This window comes from Exophiala mesophila, assembly GCF_000836275.1.
Source record: "Exophiala mesophila strain CBS 40295 unplaced genomic scaffold supercont1.3, whole genome shotgun sequence".
Lineage (NCBI taxonomy): Eukaryota > Fungi > Ascomycota > Eurotiomycetes > Chaetothyriales > Herpotrichiellaceae > Exophiala > Exophiala mesophila.
The window spans coordinates 393,563-409,900 of record NW_015622506.1 but is presented as its reverse complement, the minus strand read 5'-3'; the positions used below and the strand labels follow the sequence as shown (position 1 = coordinate 409,900).

General features: G+C 49.7%; 4 protein-coding genes across 4 annotated transcripts; 2 read left to right on the top strand and 2 right to left on the bottom strand.

Moving 5' to 3' along the window:
- Positions 1-368: 368 nt before the first annotated feature.
- Positions 369-1,845, top strand: PV10_03813 (uncharacterized protein). Its single transcript, XM_016368308.1, has one exon. It carries the CDS (start codon positions 615-617, stop codon positions 1,734-1,736), a length of 1,122 nt encoding a protein of 373 aa, XP_016224096.1. The 5' UTR covers positions 369-614; the 3' UTR covers positions 1,737-1,845.
- Positions 1,673-7,213, bottom strand: PV10_03812 (uncharacterized protein). Its single transcript, XM_016368307.1, has one exon. It carries the CDS (start codon positions 6,853-6,855, stop codon positions 1,867-1,869), a length of 4,989 nt encoding a protein of 1,662 aa, XP_016224095.1. The 5' UTR covers positions 6,856-7,213; the 3' UTR covers positions 1,673-1,866.
- Positions 7,214-7,508: 295 nt separating this feature from the next.
- On the top strand, positions 7,509-12,001 carry PV10_03811 (uncharacterized protein). Its single transcript, XM_016368306.1, has 3 exons — positions 7,509-10,527; positions 10,579-10,879; positions 10,938-12,001. The coding sequence occupies exons 1-3, from the start codon at positions 8,079-8,081 to the stop codon at positions 11,326-11,328; spliced, it is 3,141 nt and encodes a 1,046-aa protein (XP_016224094.1). The 5' UTR covers positions 7,509-8,078; the 3' UTR covers positions 11,329-12,001.
- Positions 12,002-12,115: 114 nt separating this feature from the next.
- On the bottom strand, positions 12,116-16,034 carry PV10_03810 (uncharacterized protein; the record flags this gene model as incomplete). Its single annotated transcript, XM_016368305.1, has 4 exons — positions 12,116-14,191; positions 14,245-14,313; positions 14,380-14,615; positions 14,665-16,034. The coding sequence occupies 4 exons, from the start codon at positions 16,032-16,034 to the stop codon at positions 12,408-12,410; spliced, it is 3,459 nt and encodes a 1,152-aa protein (XP_016224093.1). The 3' UTR covers positions 12,116-12,407.
- Positions 16,035-16,338: the final 304 nt, after the last annotated feature.

The following is a 16,338-nucleotide window of genomic DNA, read 5'->3' as shown; positions in this document are numbered from 1 at the left end:
AATGTGCGAGGTGCGAAGTGCGAAGTATGTACAAGAATGTTGGAGTAATGATATTGTAAAAGTGATTGCGGGGATTACACCGAGGAATAAATTCGGCATAATCACTGATCCATCACTATAGCACTCTTTACCATGTACGAGGACTTTGATTGAGTACTCTCTGTCGGATTTCCGTCGGGGTTTCTCGGCTTCATCAGTAGTGAAGTCAATGAGTGGAAACAAGCTGTGAAAGTGACCTGTACGGAGTAGTAGTTGGAGTTTATTTGTATCACAGAGAAGCTATCCACGTGACATTCCTCACTTTCTTGGGTATACTTGAAGTTCCGGTGGGAGATATCAATTCGTTCATCCATCCATCCATCCATCCATTCGTCATGTTGACTGTATCCTTGGTTGTCTTGAACTTAACTGACTGATTCCTCCTTCTTACTCTTTTGCAACATAAGCATATCATAGAAGGACTAAAGTGTTAAGCTCCAAGTTCAAGTTCAAGTTCCAAGGTCGAGGGTCGAGGTTCCGTGGTTCGGCTATCCCAAAGTAAATATATTCATCTAAATGATCGACTTCTTGAATCTTCCCACGAAGCATTCATAACATACCTATCACATTCAACCATGTCCTCCTCAGACCCTCAACTCCCCCACCCCAACGAACGCATCACCTTGATCGGTCTCGGCGCCATTGGCATATCCTTTCTGGCTTTACACCTCCGCTACACCTCGGCCCAAATCACCGTGTACGACCCCCGGCCGGATCTCGAAGACCACATCACATCAATCCTACCGTTATATCTCTCCGGGCACAATCTCACCGTCGCTGAAGCACGAAAATCCGGCCGACTACACATCAGCAATAGTCTCGAATCAGCTGTTTCACGCGCTACCATCGTTCAAGAACAAGGTCCTGAACGGGTCGAGTTCAAGCAGAATCTATGGCGACAGGTTCTTAACCATGCGGATACCAAGTGTCGGTTGTGGAGTAGTACCAGTGGGATTGAGGCGAGTAGACAGTTGGCTGGGTTAGAGAGAGATGGTGAGGGAGACGGTGATGGTGATGGTGATGGTGATGGGTCGACGACATGGGCTGATAAAGTCTCCTCCGCCCGTTCCCGTCTCTTGATCGTCCACCCATTCAATCCACCACATATCATGCCATTACTGGAACTGGTTCCCTCGCCATGGACAGATGAGGCAGAAGTGTCGTTTGCACAGACGTATTTCTCCGCTTTGGCCAGTGGACATCGACCGATCGTGGTACACAAAGAAATCAAGGGGTTTGTTGCAAATCGATTGAGTTTCATCCTTTTGCGCGAGGCATGTCATCTGGTCGATCAGGGTGTGGTCTCGGTTCAGGAATGTGACGAAATCATTCGTGCGAGTTTGGGACCGCGCTGGGCTGTCAAGGGGATCTTTGAAATGTATGGGTTTGGTGGTGGAAATGCAGGGATTAAAGGCTTTTTCAACAATATCGGACACAGTATTGCTGATGTGTGGGAAGATGATCCGAGACATGTTCAGATGAATATTGAGGGGAGGAGTGCTTCGTCCACTGCAGAGGCTACGACTGGGGGTCAGGGTCAGCCGAGTACTTGGTTGGAAAAAGTCATTGCTCAGTCGGATGAGGCGTTTGGGTTGCCAACTCCCCAGGCTATTACTGCGAGAGATAGAGGGCTGAATATGGTTGTCAAAGCACAGGCCGAGATGCAGAGGTTGGATCGTCAAGAGAAGGAGAGCTGAGCTGAGTCGAGCTTCATCTAAAGTTGTGGCAGACAAAAGTCCAATCGATCAACCCATGCCATTCTCACCATCTCATCATCTTCTAATATAGTCATTCATGACCATCTCACCACTTGTCTAATCTCTATCCTCAATGAAACACAAACACGTGCCCTCCTCGGTCCACGCTCACCACACATCCATACGGCTTCTTGAGTACAATCACATCCGTTATCGCGTCCATATGTGTCCGAATGATATGTTGTTGCTCTGCACTGATAATAGTGTGTCGCAATGGCTTGACCGGACCTGGCGTTGTCCGTTGTTTAGATGATCCACCCACCGAAGGAGTGACTGCTGGCGTAGTCCGTCCTGATCTGCTGGGAGTTGATGCTCCGGACTGCTCTCGCCGTGAGACCCTCGCAGGTGTCCCTCTTGTGTTTCCTGCTTTAGCATCACCAGTCGATGATGCATCTGGAATGCTCTCTTGAACCAGTGCGATCTGTCCTCCTGCATTGAGGTACAACGGATGTGTTACCTCGTATTTGGCTTTCACCGTGCTTCCCTCGTCGTTGTAAATCATCGGGCCAGAGACAATGAAGCTGTGTTCAGGACGGCCAACATCCCAATATCGAACCGCTCGATCAGCTCCGCCAGTAAACAGCAGTGCATATCTGTTGGGGTTCTCAGGCTGAGATGTGTTCTGCAGGTGATCATAGATCACAAACACCCCAGACACTGGTAGAGTATTCGGCCACCTAGAACTTGAACCCACCCTGGGCGATTTCTTCGACGGTGATGAGCTCAACACATTGTCGACATTCGTTCCGTCAACTCCGTCCCTTCCCAATGCATCATTGGTTGCATCTTTTGTCATTTCTCCTAAGACCCGCTCTCCAGTTTCACCATCTGTGAGGAAGGCTTCATAGGGCCGCAGGTTCTCTTCCGCCTCAAATGTGCTGTTTCTCAGCACTTCCCTGCAGACAAGCTTTTCAATGTCCCAAACACTGATCTCGCCACCGGCACTAACCATCACCCACCTCCCATGCCCTTTAGTCGGGTGTATCAGGATACGATCGATTCTGCTGCTTGTCTGTATGCCGAAGCTCCGAAGATTGAGTTTGAATCTCAAGTCCCACAGGTCCAGGATCCCATGGCTCGTCCCCAGCAAGAGCCAGTGTTGTTTCCGGTCCATGCAGAATGTCGTAGGAGTGCCGTGGGACATTGGGTTTTCCATGATATGTACAATTTCCATGTTTTTCAGATCGATGGCTAGGATGCGACATTTGTTGGTGGCTGCAAGCAGTATTGATTGACTCGTCTGGGTTCGGTAGTGGTGCAGCCAGACGGCATACTCCACGCCGTCTTCATCATCACCATTCTGCTGCGTGGTTCTCTTGGGTAGGATTTGATAATCTCGAATCAGCCTTGGTTTGCCGTACTTAGAGCTCTCTCCCCCATCCAAGCTCTTGTAGTCAACTCTGACTAGGTGTATGCTTCCATCATCAGCCCCACTGACGAAAGTATGTGTACCATCAACGAAACAAAGAGATTTTACCCTGGCTCCTTCTGCATGGCGGTGCGTCATTCTTGATCGAGGCGTCACATTCTTTTCGAGCCTGTTCGAGTCCCAGACTTTACAGCTACCATCGTCGGATGCTGTAACAAAGAATGCGTGATCTGGAGCCGCGCAGACGCGGTTGATGGCCCCAGTGTGTTCGTGGAAACTCGTGAGCAACTGTCCAGTTGGCCGCCACGGTTCAGAACGATACGCGACGTCTTGTTGGGCGGCTTTGCTTCCTCCCTGCGACGGAGCATCTGTCGCTCGCTTGATCGACCACTTGAAATCAACCGAAGTGAGCCGTGGGCCAAAATCAATAAGATCGACGGGGAAGTTCTCCATGAAATGGTGATCTAACAACCTTAGGATGTTGGGATCATTTCCACTGTATGAATGTTTCAACTCGTAAGCTGGAGTTTTGCGACCGGGACTTGATGACATTGATCTCGATTTGTCTGCTACGTTGGCTGTAACCGATAGCGCCGAAGGCCCAGAGGTGTTTCTTCGAGATATCGCACCATCGACCTTGCCAAATGCAATCTCGGAATTGGTGGATATTTCAGCATCTGCCTTTGACGAGTCTTTGCGATTCATCAGGTTGATACCGCTATTTCGATGTCTGAGTGCAAGGGGCGTGTTGCGGCGAAGGGAAAGTCGCTCTATACCTACCGGAGAGTGGCCTCCGTTGGTAAGATTGAGACTGCTTGGGAGAGAGCCTTCCTCAATGTTCAACGAGGGCGGACCATTCCGTCCTTGGGCTGTTTCGATGCTGATAGGATGGACAGAACCAGCGCGCGAACCGTCGGTGGCTGAGCGAGATGGGGAATGGTTCCTCAGTGGCACTTCGTTGATACTGGTCGATGCATCTAGCAGCGCATCGGCTAGACTGTGCTGCTCGTCACGTCGTGATCTTGGTTGTGAGACGACGTTGCGGTTGCGGATCTCTTCAACCGGTCTGCGATGGTCAAAGAAGATGTTCTGAGGTGTCACATCAATTTGATTGAGTGAAACAATATTGTTGAGGATGCGATGCTTTTCGTCTCGGTCTTCAATATCCTTGTCCTTGGCCAATTGATCGGAATCTCGATGTGATTTGTAATTCGAGACATGCCAAATGTATTCTCGGAGTGCAAGTAACTTGATCTCATCGTCGACCGTCATTCCAAGGTTTCGGAGAGTTTCAAGTGAAGCTTGATCATCCTTATCCTTTTGTGCGGGGTTGATCCTCGTCAGGAGTCTGGTAGTGAAGGACGTCTGGGTCTGCGCAGTACTCGGATCAGACAAAGAGAAGGCCCCGTCACGGCTGGCAGCAGTCCAAAAGATGCTGTTTCCTTTTCTCGCAGCCCAACTCACCGCCGCGTCAAACACTGATTTAGACAGGGGCCGCTTGAGATTGTCTAAGATCCGATCTTCTGTCAGTGAGGTCACCTTGCCCTTTAAAAAGGGTTCAAGGCGAGGAAGAACGATGCAAGCCTGGTCTGCTTTGGAGGTGTATCGGCAAGACAGAACGATGAACTGAACAGCGCTCTCACGAACCCAGAAGCTGGGATGGACAAGGAATCGAGTAGCCATGTCAACCAGTTCCCACGTTGTAGCTTTTTGCAACAACCCAAGATCGGCCATTCGGGCAAGTGATCGGAAGACTTTCTCAATAACAAAGACTTCGGAGTCAATCAGTGATCCTACCATGATTGGCAGGATAAATTGCTCAAGACTCGAGGTCCCCACGTAAGAGGCGATGCCCACCAAGGCTTCGAAAAAAGCACATCTCAAGATCCAGTCCTTCTCATTTAGATAAGTGTTGAGGTGCGTCAAGACGACTTCGCTGGCCTTTGTACTTCCGAAGAAGACACATAGACGAGCTATGGACGCCAGTAAAGCTCTTTTGACCGACGGCTCTGGGTCCGTGATCAATGCGACTGTTGCTTCCTCGAAATGGGGAATCAATTCTGCCCTGGCAACATCGTACAGGCCATGATACGAGGATTCTGGAGCCCATTCCTCCGCTCGCAGGGCCGGAAGCCTTCCATCAGCGCGGATTGCATGGATCATATCCAGAATGCGCGATGATGACAAAGCCAAGGAAGCCAGGCAAGAGGCATATGCTGACCTGACGAGAACACTTGGCTCGTTGTTCGGATTGAGAACAAACTGTCTCAGGCTAGGGAATAGGTATTCTGGGAAGACGTATGCGTTGATGGGTGTGATCGTCTGAACCATTTCGAAGATGGCGGTCAGAGCATAGATGGCGGCAGTTTTGACAATGTCAGAGCTGTCCGACAGAAGTCCAACAATGTATGGGAGAATTCGATCAAGCTTGGCCTCATCTGGCAGACGCTCGGCAAAAGCAACAAGAAGGTCACAAGCCTTCAATCTTGCTGAGGCTTTGGCAGTATTCCTGAGACTAGCGACGACGAGGGTGAGGAAGAGGAGACTCCCGTCATAGAGTGCAGGATTTGTGTCTTGAATCTTGACGGGGTTGCTTGATCGTAGGACGTTGGGTGACTTGAAGGATTGTTTGGAGGGAATGGGACCATAACCCAGGAAGAAGGCGATTTTATCAAAATCATAGTAGACTCGTTCGATATTGTCATCAGACTCACTTTGGCTGGTATCGTCCAATATGACAGGCTTGGCCGACGTCGCCGTCCGGGTCAGATCCAGCATGTACTGATGGAGAAAGCTGTAGAAGTAGTCTGGGAAGATCTTGGAACGGTAAAAGGACAAGTGCTGTTCAGCGGAGTAGCGCTTTTCAGGATCTAGTTCAATCATGTTGAGAATCATGGCGCGAACTTCAGGGTCCTCTATCTTGTTGAGATGTGTGTGCTCTGGACTGTATTCTCCGGAGCGATACTTGAAGATTTGACTGAGGGAGAATATGGGTCCTTCAAGGAAGATCTCAGCAATTGTACAGCCGACACTGAAAATGTCCATTGCCCAATTCAACTCGCCTTGTAGATCCCCTACGCTTGTGGTTGTGAATCTCTCTGGAGCGATGTAACATGTTCGACGACCAGAAGTATCAAAATAGAAGGAGAAGTCGGCAGGGTTGTCCTCTGGGAGATTGGTGGGCTTGAAAGATGACGAAAAATCGGTCAAGTATAGCCAGTTCCAAGAGGTGACCAGGAGGTTCTCGGTTTTGATGTCGCCGTGAAAGACGTTTCGAGCGTGGCAGTCGCGCACAGCACTGAGGAGCTGGAAGGCAAGCCATTTCTTTTCAATATCTTCGAGGAAAGGTCTTGTGCTGAGACGGTCGTAGACGGAACTGAACATGTACTGTCGAAGGAGAAACCCCGCATCTCCCGACTCAACAAGCTTTTGATAGCCCAGTGCATTTGGGATATCGGCCAGAGTGCGACGCTCCTGAAGGATCTGACGAATATAATCTTGAACATCAAAGGAGGGATATGGTTTCATGACGATTTTGACAAAAACAAAACCCTGAGAATTCCTGGCTCGAATGCTCTTCATAAAGCGAGCAGAGGCAAGGGTCTTCTCGGGAGTCAAGTCCGCCAATTCTGGGGCGTTGAGACTGGCCGACGCTGCGGAGAGCGTGGTCATGGAATAGCCTTGACCCATGTTGAATGAATGATTGGTTGACTGGTGACAAGACCAGACTAGAGGTAGAAAAGAGAAGCACCGCTCTGTGAGATCATGGTCTTATGCATGGTTCATGCCGAGAGCAGAGAACACAATGACCAAAGGGCAGTCGTTGCAATGCAGGATCGTGATAGTTGAATCAACAGATTGCCACCAGCCTTGAACAAACAGAAACAAGGGGACACAAGACAGTCTCAAACATGCCTCAACAATGAACCATATATTCCTCGTCGCATTTGACTGGTTCTAGGACGGTAGAAGCGAGAGGATTGGTAGCCTGTTGAGGAACAGATATTGGACAGATGTTGGACAGATATTGGACAGATATTGGACAGGCTGATGTCGTCGTTGGTAAGAAAGACAAGGGAAGGAACGAGTGACCATGGAACGTGACTGCCTGCATTGGGGACCTGTCATTCAGTCATTTGTGTCATTTGTGTCATTTGTGTCATTTGACTTTGGCACAAAACGTGAGGTTGAGAGAATCCAGCGAAGCATTAAGGCCATAGTGAAGATGCCCTGAATGCTTCGCTGTATCTTTTGTCCCCCCTCCTCCTCCCCCTGAAATTCCTCAATTCCTCAATTCCTCAATTCTCCTCCCATCGCCTCCCATCTTCTCCCATCCATCGATTGGCCTGGAACCCATGTCCATGCGTCCATGCACCCACGCACCCACGGATTTGCTTCTCCCGCACACTTCCACCCTTCCCTGTCCTTCCATACCCACCGCTGACACACCCCCTGTCGTCTGTCCTTCTGTCCCCCTTACTCCAGACGTGCGGCGCTCAATTAGGCCCTGTTAGAAGCTGCTAATGTCGGACACTTGCGACGTGGTCCTTTTTCATTGTCGTCATATCACACGAGCATTCGGCACTTGCCCGCCTATTTCCTGAGATGCCCAACTCTCCTTCTACCTGTCTGCAAACACTGTCAGATCACATTCACTGTCGACCATCTTCTCTCACTCTTGCAGACCATTGTCCTGGTTCATGTCTCTCTCCTTTGCATCTTTGCACAGTTCGAAGTCTGCCTCTGTCTGGAAGGTTCTAGCCTACGGCGAGTAACGGTCTAGCGAGACTCTTCACCACCATTTCCTGCATCCAACTTCCGCCACCAATACTTCTAAAGAATAAAGATGCGGGTGGAATTCTATGATTCCTTGACAGATTATACAAGTTGAGCTCCTTCCACCGGACCTAGCCATGTCCGATCGAGGGAGCAATAATTCAAGGCGATCCTCTTCGCAGGCCTCTCACGCATCCACCGACATCAAGAAACCAAGAACTATCCGCGGTGTCCCAAAACGCCATGGCTCAAAAACCTCGAACCGATCCGCTGATTCTGAGGACCCAGCCCTAACCTCTTTTCCCTCCTTCTTTCCCGAACCTGAAACCAAACCGTCCACGGCAGCGGCAGCGGCAGCGGCAACAGCAACAGCAACAGATGAGACCCTACCTAGGCCGACAAGAACGTTTTCGCAAAAGGCAAGGGATAGGAAGACAACTCTTGCGGGCTTGACCAATGCCTCGCCGTCTTTCAACAAACAAAATGCTCTGTTTGACGACTCTCCTCGTTCTTCAACCGATATTCCTGGTTCCTTGCATCTTGCAAGTGACGACCATATCGAAAGACTGGTGGCCCGGACTGGTGCTGTGAAACTAGTCCGTCAGTATGCCTCAGACCTTGCCCAGAGAGATGCAGAAATCTCAGCACTCCGTATACGAGCCGACAACCGTGAAAGAGAAATGAAGAAACTCCTACGAGAAGCCAGTGTCTCAACGGCCGATGTGGAAAAGAGACTGCTTCGATTGGAACAAGCTTCGACCGTCCCAAACCCCTTCGGACAATCTGAACCCACTAGTGCTGGCAAGCCCTCGACATCTCTTGATGGAATGATGAGTGAGGCCATGGCCGACGAGATCTTGTCCCATAGCCCCGTGCAAGCATTCCCCTCTCTTGAGTTTGGAGCAGATCCTGGTGACCCCAAATCCATCGCTGCCTGGGAGTCGGGCTTTAACAGAAGTAGGACTGGATCTCGAGAAAGCAAGACGGTCAAAGACAGCCGGACAGCGAGCAGGGCGAACAGCATTCTTAGCGAGAGCAGTCAAGACTTGGACGCAACCCTACGACCACGTGTACCAAGTGGCAACGTTAACAAGGTCTCCGCCCTGCAGAGCATCTTTTCCGCACCATCGCAGTCATCCAGCTACTTCATTGGTGGGAAACCGATCAAAAAGCCCAAGCTGGGTGATGAAGCCAGTGTCCGTTCTAACCAATCCAGTCGCTCTTTTGCCTCCTGGACACAGATTTTTGGCGGCAAGCCAAACGGTCGTTCTCGAGCATCATCCTTGGGCCAAGATGCCGCTGTCGCCTCGCCTGCTAGCGAGGCAGAATCATCCTTGGCCAATGTGTCCAAAACACAGATCAGCTCTTTGCAGGATGGTAACAAGTCCAGTCAATCACTACCCTCTAGCAACAATTCAAAGCCTCGTCCGCCGCCTAGAAGAGCGCCCACTGCAAGCAGACTATCTGCCAGTCCCAATCATGTGAGGAAAGAATCGAATGCCAGCAGCCTTCCGCCTACTGTCGAGCTGGACTCGATGATTGAAAGCTCCTTGTTGCCTCCCACCATGACGAACCAGTACAATGATACCAGTGGCTTACTGACTGATCGATATGGTTTTATCTACGACCAGAAACAGAGGAAGCGTCAAGCATTACAAGCACGGCACCACAAGAAGAACAAAATGAGCGCAGCCGAGACCATTGCAAGCTTTAGAAGTGGCGAGAGCCCTCAATCAGAGGGGTTAGCGGAGCGGCCGTCAACACCTATTTCAATTGACGAGGACACATCGAAGAAGTCATGGCAAGACTACCTCAAGGTGTCTACTACAATTCCAACTGGACGTCCGAGAGAACTCCTGTCACATACGCCATCGGCTGGGGCAGTGGTTACCGTGAGCACAGCTGATGCGGCGGGCACGATTACTCCCCCACGACGTGAAGGTCCAATCTCGGTGTCCGGCCAGAAGGCGTTGCCCACCACCAGTCTGACTACCGAAACTCTGCCGTCCACAGTGAACACTGTGTCTGGTGACTTCACTCCTGATTCAGAGACGGACACGACCAACGATTTTGGACCTGCCAGGGTCCTCCTCGAGCAATTGACTGAATTGCACGACGCCTTGCAAACTGATCGAGCGACGCGCTGGAATGACTTTCTCCGCAGAGTTCGTGCCGAAAGAGCGAGTAGCGCGGCCGAGCGGTCTTCCAACAACGTGCCAGAGGCAGACGTTGTGAATGGAGAACTCATCGGCATTGCAACCCTGGGCCGCTCCTCCAAAACCAAAAGCAAATACTTGCACTTTAAGAGTTTAGTTCTGTCAGGCATTCCTGTCTCATTGCGCCCCAAGATTTGGGGTGAATGTTCCGGGGCAACTGCGTTGCGAATTCCCGGCTATTATGAAGATCTTGTTGCTCGTTCACAGGATGAAACAGACATTGATCCTGTCATTGCCAGCCAAATCAAAGCCGATGTTGGGCGTACCCTGACAGACAATGTATTTTTCCGACACGGGCCTGGAGTCCAGCGATTGGAGGAATTGTTGAGAGCATACTCATTGCACAACCCGCGAATTGGCTATTGTCAAGGTATGTTCCCGACAAACGTGTTTTGAATCTAAGATTGACTGTTGGTACCAGGGATGAATCTCATCACGGCTTCATTGTTGCTCATTTGCGCGACCGCAGAAGACTGTTTCTGGTTGCTCGTGGCAATTATCGATGTTATCCTGCCCAGCCAATACTTCAGCGCAACACTGCTTGTTGCGCGAGCTGACCAGGTTGTTCTTCGCCAATACGTTGCAGAGGTGTTGCCGAAGCTGAGCGCAAAACTGGACGACTTGGGTGTCGAGCTGGAAGCATGTGCCTTTCACTGGTTCCTATCCTTGTACACTGGAGTCTTGACCGGTGGGGAAGCCTTGTATCGGGTTTGGGATGTGATGTAAGATGACACCCCTGCATGCGATGACCTTGATTAGCCCACTGACAAAATCCTCCAGTCTCTGCCTTAACAGCTCTGACGCCATGCCATATACATTCACACCTTCAACGCGCACTCTGGGGGTCGACATGTCCTCGCTCAACCTCAGCACTCCTTCAACTCCGAACACATCCACTACACCGGAAATTCAAAAAGAAGAGAACGAACACGACGGCACAAGCTCTTCATTTCTTTTCCAGTTAGCGCTTGCTTTGCTGAAATTGAATGAGAATCAGATCTTGGCACTAGACTCGGCCGCACAGGTATACACATACATCAATCACAACATGACCAATCATGCAATCAGTATCGATGCGCTTGTCCACGCAAGCGAGGCATTGAGAACCAAAGTCAAGAAAAGTGAGGTCTTGGAGAGGAGGAAAGCTGCAATCAAAACACTTGGCGCTTGATCAAAGTAGTGCAGTGGCCATGGGAGATGAGAGAGTAAAATTGGAATGCGAGTGTTGGAGCTTTCACCGAAGAAAGGAAAATATCTACGAATTTGGACAGCATTGAAATGGAGACTGCAAGCAATCGACTATTGTTATTCTAGCGAAGGCGCAAGCGATAGGCAGGCCAGCAGGCACGCAGCACAGCCAGCATTGCATTGACATGCACACGACGAGCCACCCAGTCATCTTCTTTCGATCAAAGAGGGTCTGAGGGAGAGCCGACTGGAATATTTTTTCGTTTGTTACTCAGGACTGGGGAATTTTCTGGGATTTGGGCGAAGCCACGTCAGGGAAGACAGACGATATATTGATACCCCATTCAGTCAGGTCAGGTTAGGACCCAGGTTCACTCAGCGTTTTGCATGAGGAAAAAGATTGAGAATTGAAGGAGCAGAACTTCTGAATAAGAGAAACCAAGGATTGATGTCATGGTTCTACGATTCTTGCCAGATCTACACATCTTTTGCTTCTTGTCATGAGTTTGTTGGCATTTTGTCGTTGCTTTCCCTCTTTGTTTCCCTGGTCGACGAATGAATCTCCACTGATGAGACGTAATCCCGTAGATCAGGCGACAAGGGGCGAACAGGAGGGAGACGGAGGGAAGATGCGGAAGCGAAGATATCAATCCAACAGTTTTTTTTTATTTTTATTTTCTCTTTTCTTTCCTTTTTTTTTGGAGTTTTTTGTTTTTCTCGAGGCGATCCTCGTCGTACCAATTGCTAAAGCAAACCAAACTTGCAAGAGTCCTGCTAGTAATGATCATCAAACTCGCCGCTTTGTAAAGAGAAGAAACAAGTACTAAGGCGAACCAATGCTCGATTTTGCATTGAGAGCCCTCCTGAAACCAAATTGAGGACTGTTCAATGAGCAAGCAAGGAGCGCTCCCGATGCATTCATCCAAACCCAATCACTCTTTCAAGCCTCGCTATATCGAGTCAGCGACACCTCTCAATCCCCTCGACCAATTTCATTCAATCCCCTGTAATGCCCATTTTCGTTGCTCACACTTCTCCAAATCAGGATTTCTCCCTCCGAGTTCAAAAAGGTCGTGGAGGCACGCGATCCTCCATTGGAAGGTTGTCGTCCATATAATTGTCTTCGACGAGAATGAATTCATCGTTTCCGTCTTCGGACACTTCGCCGAAGAGACTCAATAGCTGGTTGATGGTGGCGCGTTTTTCCAAGCATTCGGAGCCAATTGCGCTGTCGATCTCTGCGTTTTTGCGTTCTTGCATCTTGACAAGATCGTCGTCAATGCTATCCCTGACCACGAAGCGGAGCACCTCAACTTCTTTCTTCTGGCCCATGCGAAATACCCGGCAGTAGGCCTGTGCCTCGATGCTTGAGTTGAACCAAAGGTCGAGGATGATGACTTTCGATGCCATGGTCAAGTTGAGGCCCACTCCGCCGGTCTTGAGCGAGCAAATCATGATGATAGTGTTTGGGTTGTCACGGAACTGGGTGATGGATCTGTCGCGTCCATCCATTGACATTGTCCCGTTGAGCATCACACAGCCCCACCCCTCTTCCTTACACATTTGACTCAGGATGTGGCAAAGGCCGAGCCATTGTGAAAAGATGATGATCTTCTCTTGGGGGCAATTTTCTCGCCAGTTCAGAATAGCTGCCTTCGTAGCTAACAGCTTGGCCGAGGGTAAAACACTGCCCTTGTTCATGAGCTTGATCCAGTGCTGAGACTTGGGCTTGCTCTCGAAGTCCTCATCGTCGAACACTCTGCCTGAAAGCCTTCGCGACTCGAATGGGCCCCGCGATGCTCTGATAGGCTCTTTGCGTCGTTCTTTCAAAAGACCGGCTTTCCTCCGATTGTCTTTGTTCAAGAAACCGAGCTCCGCAAGACCTTCGGTGGGCCATGTCTCGTCAAAAATGGTATCGCATTCCTTGCAAGACATCTTGTCTTGGCCTGATTGCTCACTTTCAAGTTTCATCAACGCGATGCATTCCTCGCAGTAGATATGAAAGCAAGACGTGCAGACTGGGGTGTCTGGGTACGAGCGGCATGCTGAACAGATAGTGCGAAGGTGAAGCTCGGTCCAGTGTTCACTGTCGCTGAGGTCTTGCAGAAATCTTCGGAATTCAAAGTCCTTCCCAAATTGCCGGCCATCGTCTCTTTCATCAATCTCAGAGTTCGCTGTAGCTGGTGTTGATTGCGTAGAATTACGTGTGGGGACAGTATTGTGTCCAGATGCAATCATGCCTCGAAGCCTCTTGACGAAGTCTCCAGCTTCCTTCCGCTTTGCAACATCACTCTCGTTCTTGGTCATGCGCCAAAGGCTCTCAATGTTGCCGGCACTGAGCAAGCGCTTCAAGACATCTTGGCAAAGCAAGACATGAGAACAAAGCATTCTCAAATGAGCAAGCAGTGCTAGGACATTGCCAGGGCGAGCGTTGAGTTCTCCAGCGCGGTACATCAAGTTGATATCGTGGATGAAGCGTTGCTTCACGATGGTATAGATCGTTCTTTCGACTTGATTGAATTCGACCAAGTGAGTTCGATATGTGATTTCTGGTAGCTGTACTATTGGAGCATTGAAAATAGTATCAGTATGAGTGCGACGAAGCATAATAGCCCTCAGGATGTTATGGAGACGCGACATGTCGAGCTCTTTTACGCCCGATCTCTTGCAATAGTTGTGACAATAAGTCTCAAAATTACCTGTGTGAGGAACTCGGAGAAAGGAGAAGTAGGCGAATAGCTCTTCAACGTAATTCAAGATCGGAGTACCGGAGATAATCCATCTGTATTCTCCCGCGAGTGCTCGCACCGCGATTGATGTCTTTGAATGTCGGTTCTTGATGTGATCTGAAACGTGTTAGTCTATTATCCAACTCAAATATATTAGACCAGAGGCTTACGAGCTTCGTCCAGCACAATACGATGATACTTGATCCGGTGAAGCGGGCCAACATTCTTTCGGTAGAATTCTGCCCACTAGGCATTCTTCTTATCCTCAGACACCAACTCTTTTGGCGGATCCGCGGACGGATAACTTCTTTGTATCTCGGAGTAAGTCGTCAAGATGATGTTGTATGCGCGTAGATCTTCCAAAGTATTGTTGCTGACCATTCGTGCCCCCGAATGGTAACAAAGAATCCTTCCTAGGGCCCCAGGCTTGACATGTCGTTCAAGCTCTAACATCCACTGCTTTAATAGCGATGCAGGAAGAATAATGATCGTCGTGTTGTTAGCGCTGCCGGGCTCTGGCTGTCCATCGAGAATATTCGCGCTTTGAGGTATTAGCATGACGACGATTGTAGTAGGATGCCACTACTCACATCATTTGGACAGTCTTTCCAAATCCCATCTCATCACAGACCATACCTCCAAGGGGCATCTGCTTGCCGGTTTCACGATCCCGAAGAAAGGCCGCCCCCAGTAACTGGTGGTTATGAAGAGACGATTTCATGTTCTTCAACTGCCACCCTCCTTGACCATCCGGTCTCACTGAGCCCTTACCACGAAATTTCTTAGTGGCATCCAGAAGGGCCCTTGAATCGCTCTTGGCTTGGTGTTGGTCTGCTGAAGGAATGCTGGCGACGAGCTCTTGCAAAGCCTTTCTTTTGTCTCTCGCGCTGGAACGCGGCATGTCAGGTGCGCTGGAATTTGCTTGAGCCTGTTGAATTATATCAGATCGCCCCAGGCTAGTGAGATTGCTTAGGTTGGGCTTTTGTCCACGTCTCGCACCTATCCGTGGCTGTCCTTTTTGAACCTTTGTGACTCCGCTGATAGTGGACGCCTTTCGTTTCGTGGACTGAAGAGCAGCGCCAACGGCGATGGCATCACGAGTCTCTTGAGCATTAACGTAGTTACGGGAAGCAGGCTTCGACCGGGCTTTCGGGTGTAATGGCGGCATAGGTGGGCTTGGAATTGCGGGCCTGTAGAATTCTGCTCCCCCAGACTCCAGTCCTGGCTGAGGAGCTGCATCGATCTCAGGGATTTCTTCACGGCTGTTTTTGAGTTCTCTGAGACGTTGGTTTTCATCTCGTTGTGCTGTCAAGAATCTAATGTCGTCTATATCAGTAAGAGTACCCTCTTCACGTTTGCGAAAGTATTCTTTTTTGATCTTTTCAAATCTGTTAGTCTGTCCTGCATCATGGTCCGAATGTGAATCCATGATTTGTTGGTTTTCCTCCGCTAGACGTATCTTGCCTTCGTTGAACAACCGGAGGGCCTCGAATGCACCTAGATCGTCACGTTCTGCGGGAATTCTGGTCGTGGACTTGATGTCGGAACCGTCAACAGGAAGAGAATGAAATTCTGTGGTGAGCTCAGTGTTGGCAGGGGCCGTCGTGCTAGGAAAGAAGAGGGGTTCCTCGTCTGGACCCATAGAAGATTCGACAGAGCTAGGGGAGGGCTGAGTAGCAGTGATAGCTGGACCCTCTTTTTTGAGAGGATCCCGAGTCTTGGAATCCTGGACTGCGGCGGTCTGTTGGATCGCTGAGAGGGTGGAGATTGGAGCAAGATCTTCGAAGGAAGGCTTTGAATCTGAGCATGGCACTGGATCAATGTGTGTTTTCTCCTCTTCCTGTTCGATCTTAATAGATGGAGAAGTCAACCTAACGTTGGATTGATCGATCATAGAACTATCGTCGGAGTCATCTAGCTCTATGGGATGATATATGTCATACCCTTCTTGAACTGCCATGTCCAAAATGGGAACTTTCGATTGGTAGGTCGGTGATGAGGACAATGAATTGTGGGAGGGAAAATGGCAGCGAGGGACAAAATAGCAATAATTAAAGGCCTCAAATCGAGACGATAGGCTGGGGCAAGGTTAAACGCTGAGGTTGCGGAGGACTCGTCAGGTATCTGGGGAAGATGATGGTGCTAAACAGACGACAATGAAAGGAGTAGGAGAGGAGATCTTCTGGCAAATTGGAGTTATTTGGGAAGAATGGAACAGAAGGGAACAGAAGACAACAGAAGAGAGTGTGAATGAAAGAAGAAGG